This window comes from Acipenser ruthenus, chromosome 2, assembly GCF_902713425.1.
Source record: "Acipenser ruthenus chromosome 2, fAciRut3.2 maternal haplotype, whole genome shotgun sequence".
Lineage (NCBI taxonomy): Eukaryota > Metazoa > Chordata > Actinopteri > Acipenseriformes > Acipenseridae > Acipenser > Acipenser ruthenus.
In genome coordinates this window covers 31,816,510-31,831,133 of record NC_081190.1, presented here as the reverse complement: position 1 = coordinate 31,831,133, position 14,624 = coordinate 31,816,510, and the positions used below count along the sequence as shown (strand labels likewise).

Genomic DNA, 14,624 nt, shown 5'->3' with positions numbered 1-14,624 from the left:
ACATAAAACAAATTGTCACATTGAAAATACATTATCTATTTTTAACTGAACAAATATAATGTATAAAGTATTAGCATTCAATTGACATGTTGTACTTCATTTGGCAGATTCAAATATTAAAACTAAAAACTTTACTGAACACATTTATACCCAGTGGCTTCATAATACTACAGGCTATATGCCTTCACCTTTCTAACCTATGTAAGCCCCACCTTCGCCTATGTTTTTGTTTTGTTGCAATTCCCTGCTTGCCTGCTCAGGTACCTCTTTGATCATGTGATTACGGTGCGAAAATTAAACAAGACAGCCAAAGCGAAACTAGAGTGAAAAGTCGTTTTACTTCCTCTAGTACTACATGCAGTAGTGATTGGAAAACAAAGAAGTATGCGACTAGGAAGTGACAGACTCCTTTAGTTTAAATGCACCATTGAAAGAACATTTGGAAGCAGAAGATCTCAGAAGACGTTTGCTTTTATGACGTTATTAGTCGTCTCGGGGCATCAAGAAGTATTTGAGTTCGCATCATGTTGGCAGTGATGACGGTGTTGGGTCTGGGGCTTTATCTTTACTCGCCAATACATGCCCTGTTTGAGAAAGAACAATTTGCAGTTGTAAACGCTGATCTAATACATGTTGAGCGAACAGTGAGCGATGCTTTTCTATCAGTGGCTATAGATACCAACTTGGTCACTGAAGAGAGGTACATCAACCTTTTGGGGTAAGTATGGGGGGGGGAATCCCGCTAAGGCAAGGGAAGTTTATTAATTGAAACATAAAATAAACACCTAAATTCTAGCTTAATGAATTAAAAAAGTGATATAGTACTGCTACTGTATATTGTGAAGTTTTAAAATTACACAGGCTGTGTTTACCTATTGTGGCTGAGCTTTAAACTAGATTTTGTTATTTTAAATACCATTTTTAACATGCTGCAGTAATCTTTTAAAAACACAGTGAGTTGTTCTTATTTTTTAAATACTATATCATGTTGGTAATTGGAGCATTTAAAATGTACACAAAGCACCTTTTTATTATGCAACTTACTAAATAATTACGAAATGTCTTGAATTTGGCAGCAGAAGGAATCAATTGATATCAAATGCCCAAGAAAGCCATTAACAGCGGCCTCTAGAGGACACTGCAGATATAGGCTGTCACTACAACACGTCAAAGACAGCCACACACATCAGTTTTCAACAAACCCTGTTAAAAGCCGCACTACACTTACATTTGTTTGCATCTTTGCCAAGGAAAAGTAAACGAAAACATGATTGACATGCAATAGAAGACAATCAAGGAAGGATTCTGTGTTGTCCGGTGGTTAAAGAAAAGGGGGTCCCGGTTCAAATCCCGGCTCACTTCCTGACTCAGAGTGTGACCTTGAGTAACTTCTGTATGCTTCGTCTTGCTGATGAGACGTTGTTGTAAGTGACTCAGCACCTGATGCATAGTTCACACACCCTAGTCTCTGTAAGTCGTCTTGGATAAAGGCGTCTGCTAAATAAACAAATAATAAAGGAATTACATTTTAAATTAGAGGATGTTAAGAATAGGAGTCTTCTAAACAATTAAGGTATTACAGGAGTTAGATGAGAACATCTTCCGACGTGTGCAAAAATTAAGATGCTCATTGGGATTATAGTTAAACAACTTGGACATAGAACCCAGTCATAGGATGATCACGTATGCTACTAACACACCTTTTCATCACCTTTCAGATTAATTGCTCTGTACACATTTACAACCCATTCTCTCATCTCTCCATAACTGCCAAGGTGTACTGTACAGTACAAAACTTCTGATTCGGAACTGTTTTTGTAGCTCTGTAATGCAAGGTTTGCTCAGTGTTATAATCACAGTTTAATAAAACCTTTTTTTTTGTTCTTAACATAATTTATAAATGATTGTATCAAAAAGATATCATGCCAAGGAAACCAGTGCATAAACGATGTCTGAAATAATGAACGCACATTGTACTGGACAAAAGAAAGTTTCTCTCGATTCATCGGTAGATTATTTAATGGGGTACCAGGTTTATTCTACTCTCAGGTTTATTTTACTTTAACGGTATAATTATACTTTTGTTTTTCAGCTAATTCAAAATGAAAGAATATTCAAACATGAAAATAACATGTCCGTCCCCATTTCATTTGATACGTTTTCAGGAGTGTATGAAATTGTGCCACCCTTATATCTATACTCTATCTATTTGATTCACCTGTGCTAGCTCACAGAAGCTGCGGACACTAGCAAAAGGCCTAGCTCCTGGGTATTTGAGATTTGGTGGAACAAAAGCAGACTTCATGCGCTTCCACACCAAGGAAGTGGCAACAAGACAACAGGCTTTTAGCAGACAGTTTGGAATCAAACCAGGTAATGTCATCTTCATTTGCTCTTCTTACAGTTCTGTGTCTGTGAAAGTAGACACCCCTCCTCTTTCAAATACATGCACAGACTATTCAAATAATTGGAGATTGTAAATGAAATGAGAAAATCCCTAGTCTGCAAGGTGTGCAAATTTATGTGGTCACATGACTATACCTCTGTAGGCTGTGTGTGAGTTGTGTGCAACTGTTTGGCAACAACATGAGCATGATGGGGGGTTCCTGTGCATTCAGCTTGTCCCATAATGCATTTTGTGGAAGTGGAACAGTAAAAAAAAGCAAAAAAAAAAAAAACATGTTCCTTCAATGACAAACAATTCAACTAGAAATCCACAATTTACTATGTAAGTAGTCAAAAGGCAGATATTAAAAACCCAGTGTATACTCCCATTCAACAAGAGCGTTCCAATCCCATTATATTCTTCAAATAGGAAACCATGTGCGGTTGTGTTGTGGTAGGATACATCAGCTTTACCAGAGCCCTCAAGAACAAATTGCAACACTTTGCCGACTTGTCGTGTCAGCTGCCCATGGCAACACCCCATTTACAGTTTATGGCATAGACAATTGAATATGCTGTGTGTAGGATGTCTCTTCTTTTGAGACAGATGTTATATCTTGCAGTGCAGACAAGAGAACTGCAAAGCTGAGCAGCTCACCCTACTCACAACGTATTAAATTACCTTACAAACGTATTCGATTATTATAAATCACAAAAGATTATACTCAACTGCTGTTAGACTTTTCTTTTATTATCTTTTTAGTAATTGTGCTGTATCTTTACACAGAATAAGATGTACTGGAATTCTGCCAGATGCATAACTTTGGTTAATTTGTTATATCTGATTTATAATGTTTGATCCACCCACGTAGGCTGTGCACATGCATCACAGCCATATACAAACTTTTGCCTCATGTCCTATTAATGGTAATGTCAAACTGATGTTTCTAGTGTCTGTTCCTCGCAGGTGTTTGTGACAGAAGGCCCATTTCTCCTGAGACAGAGGAATATTTGAAGTCAGAGTGGGTATTGCAGGAGGAACTCATCCTTATGGAGGAACATCAAAATCATTGTTCCAAGCTAAATATTTCAGGTAGTTATATTTACCTTATACCTCAAGGTGTCTAACAGCATAGTGTAGTTATATTTACCTTATACCTCACAGTGTCTAACATCATGGTGTAGTTATGTTTACCTTATACCTCAAGGTGTCTAACAGCATAGTGTAGTTATATTTACCTTATACCTCACGGTGTCTAACAGCATGGTGTAGTTATATTTACCTTATACCTCAAGGTGTCTAACAGCATTGTGTAGTTATGCAAAGGTCATATGAAGGTATAATGGTTTTAGTTTATATCAATATGACAATAGATAATTATGGACGTTATTTAGCATCTCCAATTTAATATTAAAATTGCCTTTAGTGGACTTGTAATTCTCTCTGCAAAATAATAAATATTTAAATATGATGGTATTAAAAAGGACATCTGTTCATGTAATTGTTCTTTAAGAAAGGAATGTGGACACAGGGTAGTAGTGGAATGTTAAATCACTGTCCCCCTTGACCTCAAAACCACCATGGATGCAGACCAAAAACCCAACTGATATATTTACTCAGTCCTAGTAGAGCCCCAGACCATATGTTCTTCATGACACCCATTTGTATACATGCTATACAAGATTTATGCAGAGTTTCAAGGCAGACTGAACAGCAACGCACTGCACTATTATCCATGATGCAATGCATGTAACAATTGGAAAGTAATGTTAGTTCCAAATCACCTATGCTGTTAGGAGGAAACAGCACGATAGAAAGATGCAGTACAGCAGGTCATTAATGATACATTTCCTAAAGGAGTATCATAAGCAAGAGGAAGCTTGTACTGTATAACCCATAGCAGAATTGACATGACAAGCCATTGCTGAGCCAAGGAAGATCACCTCTTCAGTTAGACATCCAGATGTTGCAGGCCTGAGGAGTGGTTTTGTTATTCGTCCAAGACACTCTTGAGGCCAGGGGCAGCAGTTCCATTTGATATTACCATAGGCAAAATCATTTGTCAAATTCCTTTATCCTTTTGGTGTTAAACGCGAAATCCAAATAAAACATGAAACAGACCACTTGCGTATCTTTCCATATCTTCTTAAGATGTGTTTACTGCTTACATTTATTTTTCTAACAGAGCCAATATTTCACCGCAGAAGGTTGTTTGTACTCATGTTATAACCACCTGCATTAAAAGTAGCAGTAATATAACTGCCCCCTCCCTCTCTTTCTACAGGAATCCACTTTTTCTCCTGATACTTAATTATCTATTACATCTTGGTGGTCAGGCAAGAGAAAAAAAGTCACAGGAGCTAATAAATGAGTTTTTGTTACAGAAGCTAATACAAGTAAATCAACACCGGGAAAAAAAACTATTAAACAAAAAGTTGCCTTAATCAGGTAATGTCTAGTTGCAGCTCTCCTGCAACTTCAAATATTTTAGAGCAGTAACAAACACCAGCCTCTTCTGCACCTTCAAGAGCTTCTCATTTTATACACAGCCAGTGCAGGAAATTGATTAACTAAACAATTAAATCATTTAGCTAAATTTCCAAGGGGCTGAGTTAAGCTGCCCAGTAAAGTTGCTTGCACTTGCTGATCTATCCACATTGTCAGGATGATAGTCTAGTCCTGGATCTTCATAGACAGCCAGGAAGTGAACCCTTTCCCTGCAACATAAAAATGCAAATTAATGAAAATACTGTGCCTTCTTACCTTGTCACAAGCTTATATACATGTACTGTATTTGTATTGACTTAACAGGGTCTACCGTGGATATGTTGTACAATTTTGCCAATTGTTCTGGGTTTCACTTAATCTTCGGTTTGAATGCCTTACTGAGAACTAAAACTAATACCTGGAACAGCTCCAATGCTGAAGAACTCCTCAACTACTGCCAGTCAAAGAACTACAGCATGTCATGGGAACTGGGCAATGGTATGGAACGTCTTACTTTGATACTGGCACTTCTTTGAGATTCAACTGATATACAGTTTTATTTTTATTTTTCAACCTACAAGAAACGCTTCCAGTGTTTCCGTTTCCTTGTAGCTGCTTTTAAAAGGTAGCAAACAACAAAAACTATGATAGCTGTTTATTTTAATTATGGCGCCACTATCCTTAACAAAGCTTTTAAAAACATCAAGTTACAAAAAACAACCACAGTGATAACGATGCAGATTGCATGTATAAGGAGAGTTTAATAATGAAGATTCAATCCTTGGGTAGGTATGAAGAGAATATCTAATGTATGTTTTCTGCAGGAACATTAAAAATAAACACATTGAAACCAGGTTAATCGCATATTGGAATGAACTGAAATTTTCGCATGTTTAAGAATTTTTTTATGATGGGGTATCAGGTTTATGCATTTACTGGTAAAGGCTTAATGAAAAACGGTACTGTATTAGCCACCTTTAGATCACTTTTTTGGTTATTTTGATGATACACTGTAATGTCTGTGAACTTAAATGTGTAATACCCAAAGCCTTAAAAACATAATCATTTACTTATTTTTCTAGAGCCTAATAGCTTTATGAAGAAATCTGGAATCAGAATTGACGGCACCCAGTTGGGAAAGGATTTCGTTCACCTTCGTGAAATCCTCAGGAGATACAAAAACTTCCAAGATTCTGGACTGTACGGACCTGATGTGGGACAGCCTCGAGACCACACAGAGAATCTGCTGGAGGGGTAACACTTTTATTAAATATATAATTAAAATCACATTTAATGTAACTTTGTGTGGAGGGGGCAGAACCCCCATAATTCGTCCATAAAGGCATTATTGTCTCGCTCCGCAGGTCATCCTAGACCTAATAGCTTAAATCAGGGATGAGCTAGACCCCAGCGTCAATCTAGGGACCGCTATCCCTGCACATGTGAAAGTGCTGTGTTCTCTGCACTACTTAGCCTCTGGTTCCTTTCAGACCACAGTTGGAATGTCTGGAGGGGTAGCCCTATCCACCTTTTTGAGAGTGCTAGGCGAATTTCTGGATGACATGCTGAAAAGGGCAGGACAATACATATCATTTCCTAAGGATACTAGCATAACTGATGTTGTGCTGTGCATAATGACATCTCTTGTAATAAGAGACACCCTACACACAACAAATTATCTCACGGAAATGTAAATGATAAAAACGAAGATTGTACTGCCAATAACATAAAAAATGCCTCAGAATTTTCTGGAACATTATTAATTTGTCATTTAGCATATGCTTTTATTACAGAGACTAGGGGGTGAACTATGCAACAACTGCTGCTACAGAATCACTTACAATAGGACCTCGGTTTTTATGTTTCATCCGAAGGACAGAGCACAAGGAGGTTAAGTGACTTGCTCAGAGTCACACACAGTGAATCAGTGGCTGAACTGGGATTTAAACCGGGAACAACCTGGTATCAAGCCCTTTTCTTTAACCACTGGACCACCGAGCCTCCATAGTTTACAAACCATGTGCTTACAAACACCCGTATTCACCTAGAACAGTGCAGCAGTAGTACAGATGTTACTCATGTTAAATAGCTTGTGTTTTTGTTTCTACAGGTTTCTGGAGACGGGTGGGAAAGTCATAGATGCTTGCACCTGGCATCAGTAAGTGCATAATCTGTTTCTTGTAAATTGATTATAAAAAGTTATTTTTTACAACAAACCTTAATAAATGACCCAAAAATGTCCTATTGGTCACTTGCATCAGGTAGTTTTTATGTCACCAACTTTCCTTTGATTAGGTCAGAGCAACTGAATGAAATAACTGTCAAAGTTAACTAAAAGAACCAAAACATTAAAATATCAAATTCAATCTCAACTTTATGTTAAAAACAGTCTACAGCAATGTATGCATCTGAGACCTGCAGGAAAGACATAATTTTTCTGTTGTGGTAAAACTGGGCAAAGTGTGCTTGTACTGAAGTAATACATGATGTAAAGACAACAAACACTATATCCAATTCTCTATTATCGCAGTTACTATGTGAATGGAAGAGACACATCCCTGTCAGACTTCCTCAGTCCTGAGGTGCTGGATAGCCTTGCTACAAAGACCCAAGAAATCTTTCAGATAAAAACACAAATAACCCAGAAATGCATCATGTCATACTGGATAGTGAAATAACACAATACTATTCATTTTATGGAATTATCTTTTAACTGACAGATGTTGAACGTTGTAGGTCGTCAATGAGACAGTTCCAGGTAAAAAAGTCTGGCTGGGAGAAACAAGTTCTGCCTATGGAGGTGGAGCCCCTGGATTGTCGGACACATACGTTGCTGGCTTCATGTAAGTAAACTGTCTGCTGTGAACTAGGCACTGTGGTAAGGTAAACACTTATTGGTGTGATATGCTATTCTGGGTCTTGAATTCCAATACTGTAAGCTACTGTATAGACCTCTAAAAATCATGTTCAAGACATTAAAAAATGTTACAGAAATTACTTTATTCTCCAGTAAAGTCTATTTATCAAGCCACAATGATATTATTATTATTATTATTTATTTCTTAGCAGACGCCCTTATCCAGGGCGACTTACAATTGTTACAAGATATCACATTATTTTTTTTACATACAATTACCCCATTTATACAGTTGGGCTTTTACTGGAGCAATCTAGGTAAAGTACCTTGCTCAAGGGTACAGCAGCAGTGTCCCCTACCAGGGATTGAACCCACAACCCTCCGGTCAAGAGCCCAAAGCCCTAACCACTACTCCACACTGCTGCCTATGTATATGTTTGATAAAAGTACTTTCCCTCTCCACTTGCTGTGTTATATGAAATAAGACCCACTCGACTCCACAGAGTTTCCTATGGGTAGCATAAGCAGAATGAGAGGTGGGATATTTTACCTGTGACACATGAGTTGACAAGGTTGTGAAAAGAAATAAATTGGCTTCATAGTCAAAGTGAAACAGCAAGGGTCTCGAGCATTATAAGAGGTTGTTTATGGGCAACCTCATAAGTGAAATAAACAAAGCAATGTGGGATAATTTCAAACAGTACAATATATATTCCAAAATCAGATCCAGTAAAAAAAAAAAATTAAAAAAGTGTATCGCTGAAGACCAAAAAGTTAGTCAACACTATAACTATCATCACTTATATAAAAAGGGAAATGGAAATCTGTATACAATTACTGTAAGTGTCTTAGAATTTGTGCCTGGAAATGGGCAAGCATTGAAATAAAACTCTGGTCTGAAATCCAAAGAACCAAATTTGTACAAAACTTGAATACCTAACCTCTTTTTGTTGGTGGTTTCTAGGTGGCTAGATAAACTGGGACTCTCAGCCAGACTGGGCATTGACGTGGTCATCAGGCAAGTTTTGGTTGGGGCTGGATCTTACCATTTAGTTGATTCCAATTTCGACCCATTGCCTGTGAGTAATGCATTTATAATACACGGTGAACAATAATTTTCCTATTACCTTCAATGTTTTACAGTCTTATTATACACAATGGTGGTGCATGTATAATAAGATTAGGTGGTGGCCTGAGACCTGTGTTATAATAACATTGACCAGATACAGTATAATAAGGTTGATTATAAAATTGCCAACCTCATTTTTTGTAAACAAACTCTACCACCAGTACATGAACACAACAAAGTGCAGTGAATATCAAAACAAACAACAACGGCCTGCAGAATTTTTAAGTATTATCTGCAGAAGACAGGGAGAAATGTGACACTTTTTAAAGGGTTAAAAGACTAAAATACCAAAAGGAGAAAATGCAGTCTAAACTGTTATTGGATATTGTTAAAAATGAGGTTGTGGTGAATTTCATATTTTAATATTTGTTAAGGCATTTATTCGCCCAAGGTAGTGAGACTTTCAAAATCTCGGTCTCTATGATAGTGTGCATCTAATTTTTCATTGACATACTTGAAATACTTGTTTTTACTCCTGTTTCTGCACCTTCTTGGTAAACTCAAGGAGCAACACTGAGAACGTTATTAATGTGTTTGAGATTTTCTATGTTTCCAGTGATGTGATCACATCGCTCATAATCTATCTTCCCTTTAGGACTATTGGCTGTCTTTACTATACAAGAAGCTGGTTGGCCCTAAGGTGCTTGCTGCTACAGCGTTCACCCATCTAGGAACAGAAAGCAAGCTTCACCGTGTGTACATGCACTGCACCAAGAGCAACAGGTAAGCTGTGCATACTGAATGACGAGATTGTTGTCTGATCACCGTTTCTTTTATTAAACACTTTTTTAAAATGTATTAACGGTTGACAAGTATTTCAGTAACATGGTTAACATTTACATTTTCTTGATAATGGATGTTTACTATATTAGAATATGCCATACAATTCCACTGACCCACGATAGAGACTCTCCAAGCTGTCCTGGAAATAATAAATAAGCCATTTGATATTAACTAAGCATTAGCTAACCACAGTAAAATAATGAAACATATTTGTTGTCATGTTAGAATGGTCAAATATTGAGTGACCAATATTTGATAAGATGTTTTAAAAAGAGCACATGTAGTGTTCACATATTGTAATTCCTCATAATATAATTGCCATGACTAGATGAAGTTCTGGGGCTACAGTTTGGAGAATGATGTTAGGATACAATGACCCGCACATAAAGTTCTTCTTTATTACAGTGAGACCTCTGGGACGGGAGCTGTAACAGTGTTTGCCTTAAATCTGAGTAAGAAAACATCAACAATCCACCTACCTCCACTCTTGTCTGACAAAACAGTCGTCCTTTACCTCTTAGAGCCTGCTGGAGAAGATGGCTTACATTCAAGGTATGCAGTAGACTACTGTTCTTATTATACGGTCCAGTCATAGTCAAAATTATATTTATCAATGTTTCAACTTTTGTGGGGCAAGTAAGTTTTGAGTTGAGAGAAGTGCAATGGATGTTACACTACGGTACGTGCTATTCTTACTGGCTTAGCCAAACAAGTTCACAAAAATCTAATTAATAAAAATGTATTGTATTGTTATGAGTTTGGTTCTCCCCTGAAACGAAAAGTCTGTGGTATAAAATCCCTTAATAGTACAGAGAAGGGGTTCTCAGCCTCAAAAGGCCTTTCAAATATGTATTCAGTCTAAGTTTAGCTGGTACACCACATTGTTACCATTAACCTGTCCACCTGCACTCACAGTAAATGTATGAAATACCACATTTGTTTTATGTGGTATTTCTTACAGTTGTATTTTTAACATCCACTTGGGGCAGAGTGTTACAAGGGGACATGTTATTGGTTACAATCTGGTGTACCAGCAGAACTTAGAGAAAGTACATGTTTAAGAGCTCATTTCAGGCTGTTAAGTGCTGATAAGTCCCCTGTTGGAAAATATAATCGAAGAGTAGTGTGAAACAAACCAGTCATACTTCGGTCTAGATAAGAACTAATAACACAGACTGTGCCAGGGTAGAGTTACAGCCAAGGCTGGTACTGGCATGAAGGAGACCCAGAGACAGAAGTTGCAAGTTTTAAAGCGCTTTTGCACATTTTTTATGACAAAATAATAGAACAAACAAACAGTGGCACGGTGGCCAAAAACAAAAGGTTTAAACAAAACACGAGAAGCACTTTTCAATATACCTGATGGCTTCAGGCTGAGCCGCCGCTTCCAGTATGCACGGCGTCGCAACTCCCCTGAACACCAACGATAACTCTTCATTTACAGCGCCCCGCAAAACACACCTTCACCAGCTAACACCAACATTAACACACCATTCATTCTAAACTAACACCCATGATCACACTTTTTATACACCGGTGGCTGGAGTCTAATTAATCATTATTCATTTATTCAATTTACAGCTCCAGCCACTTTCCCATGTATTTGAACAGGGAGGAATTTAACCCCCTCTCTGCCACCCAATATTCCCCACACATTCCACCGGCAGGGCTTCCACCCTGCCACATACCTCCCCCCTATATGCACAGCACACATGGCTGCAATCGACCACCTCCCCCCTAAAACACCAACCCCTTCCCCTCATGTCCATCTTTCTCCCTATGGATCCTTGTGGGCGGGATGGGGGGGGGGGTCAGTCCACCTTCCAGTGCCTCCTCACGGGCTGAGACCCGGTGACGGGATCCAAACGGTGTGGCAGGGGCGACTGGAGCGCAGGCTGGTGACCGGGCTGTTGCACCAGCAGGCAGAGGTGCGAGTCCTGGAGCCAGCAAAGCAACGTCTGAACCCCCAGGGGGAACCAAACAGGAGGCAGGGGGTACACCAGTCACGTCTGCCAAAGGCGCAGTGACGTCTTGGGTTTCTTAGGTCCCTGTTGGCACAGGAAACTGATCCGTATAAATTAGTTGACTGTAATATTTCAGACCTGTACCAAGTGGCTCTTTTAATGTTTCACATGCACACAAATAATAACCATCTTGTGTTATCTCCTTAAGGTCTGTGCAGCTGAATGGAAAAGTGTTGAAGATGGTGGATGACACAACACTGCCAGTCCTGACAGGGATACCCCTACCTGTGGGAAGCCCTCTCAAACTCCCAGCTCTGTCCTTTGCATTTTATGTGGTGAAAGATGCCAACGCTCCTGCATGTAGATAAAACCACACACAGTGTAGATTGTCCAGTCGTGTTAAACACTTGACACTTGTGTCAGGCTATACGAAAAAGGGATTGTGTGTTGTGGCTTTTAGGTCATTTAATCTCATAGGAAGGATTAGCTTTTACAAGCAAAATATGTTTCTCAAAAATATCTGTCCATTTTCTATTTATGCAACTATTTAAGGCAGCCGCTTCATATTTGTAGGGTTATTTGATATGTGAAGAGTGCAATATATAGTTTACACTGGAAAATATAAACTCAAGGGAGCATATTAACAGTCATTATTTAATATGTGTAAACATTAACGTACATCAGGGACTAGAGTGAAATCTATGGTATATAAAATAAATTATTAAATACATTAAAAAAAATATTGAGACATCATGCATTGATATACTGTATTAAGCCTTTACTGTAACTTTACATTTTTAGATAGTGACAAAGTCTCGGACGGATGATATGAAAGCCTAAGATTGTCCGATCTCTGTACCCTGTGTAAACTAAAAGGTGCAGTAACAGAGGACTGACCAATAGATGGCATTAGTCCGATACATTATAGGACTCAGGACAACACCTGAGTCTTAATCTGAACGCTGTAATTGAATGATTAATTACAGAAGAGAGGACAAATTAACAGGTAAACAGTTTAGCCGTCCTGTTGACAGTGAGGGTTAACAACCCAAAGTGTATTCAGGTCTCCGATTGGAGTTTGGGTTTGTTTTGTTTATTTGTTTTTAAACCTTTTGTTTGTAAATAATAAAAGTGTGCTGAAAAGCGCTGAACCGTAAACAGTGTCTGGAATTACATTTGTGTGTGTACATCTACACCACTACACGGCCACGCCACCACAGCCGATTACTTCATAAAAAGAAATATGCTTCGTACCTGTATGAACAGGTTTCCATAAAAAAATTGGAACCATTGGATGAGGGCAAGGGATTAGAGGTGATATACTGTATTTTGGGCTGGGGCTGTCAATTCAATTGTTAATAATCATGAGATACATAATGTGCAATGTGCAATAATATAATAACCCAAACTTCACCATGTTTTCGGCCACAACACTTGATTAAACAGACGTTAAAAAAAAAGAAATATCTTCGGGGTTGTGTTTTTATTTTACAACACACTCGTTTGATTTATGTAGTGCTACTGTACCATCTTGCATGATAAAGATTTGACATTGAAAATATCACACAAATATTTCAGGGAGGAGAGAACTTTTTAGAATGGGTCATGTTTACACTGGCCTCTATACAGAAAGTCCACCTTGCTGAGACTGCCACAATGGTAAAATATGCTGTATTCAACATGACCAATATCCATAAGTGTGAATCAGTAGTAAGACACAACTTCAGTATTCATGAGATGTGATGAATATTAAATATGATGCTGTGTAACGATTAGTCACATGATCTTTAAGCAACATGAACAAAATCAATGCAAAATAGGAAAACATTGATTGACATGGAAGGAATCAAAACATGGCTCAGTTCATTTCTACAAATATACCATACGGTAGTTCCATTAAAGGAAATATATTATTTTTGGTTGTCCCTTCTAGGCAAAAATCCCAATCTTAATGCCTGTTACAATTGTTCTGCCAGCTTCATATGCACATTCACAGAGCCTCAATAACAAGGGCCATACCACAGACCATCTTTCTGAAAACGACATGTTTGAATTATACGTTTACACATTTTCCAAGTGTTAAATGCTAAACATTTTTCATAAATGTTTAACCAGATATGCATGTATATAGAGATCAACTGTAGTGTTTATACATAGGTACAGTTTAAAGGAATTTATTCAATACCTCTTTAGAATATTTTCCATATACAAGTAAATGTAGTACACATGTAGCAGGGGCTTAGGTCTGTTATAAAAAATAATAAAATAAATAATTTATGGTAGCCGTCTACGCCACCACCTTCAGACTAGGTTAAAAAGGCTTGGGTTATTTTGTTTGGCACTGGAATAAATTTAGGCAAGAGAAAGACAATGCAAGTTTAACAATGTATTATTTCTTCAAGGGGAGAATGCAAATAACATACAATACAATGTTACACATCCAATGGGGTCTTTCTGATTTATTTTGTAGACCCTGAAGCACCCTACAAATCAAGCTAGCATACAAGAGTAAACTAGCCACTGCCCAATCCCACTTACTATTTCAGACGACTCAATCGCACTATGCTTTTAGCCTAAGAGATTATCCACATTTATGTCAAATTCTGAATACAGATTTTGACTTGCAGTACCTTAACCGCCCACTACAGGCAAGAGTGCTAAAGCATTTAAATTAGCTGGCCAGTGATATTTCAATAAAATGGATATCCCCCGATCCCCCACTTAAAATTACAATACAGAAATATAAAAAAGGTACAAGACGGAATACAAAAGTTGGCCACATAAAATAATTAAAACAAAAACAAAAAAACACTGCTAACTTCGTGTTTAGTTCAGACTTGTCTACACACTTATCAAAGTCCAGTTCAATATTTTTCCTTTCTTTTGCCGCATTCCCCTCAGTTGCGCTGTTCATCAGCACGCACACAGTGTCAGACCAGGAACAGGAACCTTCAAGCACAACAGGCAGCATCAGGTAAAGCAGCTCGTGTTTTTAAATAAAAAAGACAAAAAAAACCC

The 14,624-nt window shown here is 38.0% G+C and overlaps 1 protein-coding gene across 1 annotated transcript; it reads left to right on the top strand.

Moving 5' to 3' along the window:
• Window positions 1–289: 289 nt before the first annotated feature.
• Window positions 290–12,847, top strand: LOC117408892 (heparanase-like). Its single transcript, XM_058994105.1, has 12 exons — window positions 290–718; window positions 2,228–2,373; window positions 3,353–3,478; window positions 5,198–5,371; window positions 5,956–6,127; window positions 6,984–7,031; window positions 7,404–7,522; window positions 7,626–7,716; window positions 8,695–8,809; window positions 9,455–9,582; window positions 10,048–10,194; window positions 11,815–12,847. The coding sequence occupies exons 1-12, from the start codon at window positions 525–527 to the stop codon at window positions 11,972–11,974; spliced, it is 1,620 nt and encodes a 539-aa protein (XP_058850088.1). The 5' UTR covers window positions 290–524; the 3' UTR covers window positions 11,975–12,847.
• Window positions 12,848–14,624: the final 1,777 nt, after the last annotated feature.

Excerpts from the sequence above, each read along its gene's own strand:
- LOC117408892 (XM_058994105.1), top strand. The coding sequence starts at position 525 with ATGTTGGCAGTGATGACGGTGTTGGGTCTGGGGCTTTATCTTTACTCG. Across the intron at positions 719-2,227 it reads AGGTACATCAACCTTTTGGG|CTCACAGAAGCTGCGGACAC; the intron begins GTAAGTATGGGG and ends CACCTGTGCTAG. Across the intron at positions 7,523-7,625 it reads AACACAAATAACCCAGAAAT|TTCCAGGTAAAAAAGTCTGG; the intron begins GCATCATGTCAT and ends TCAATGAGACAG.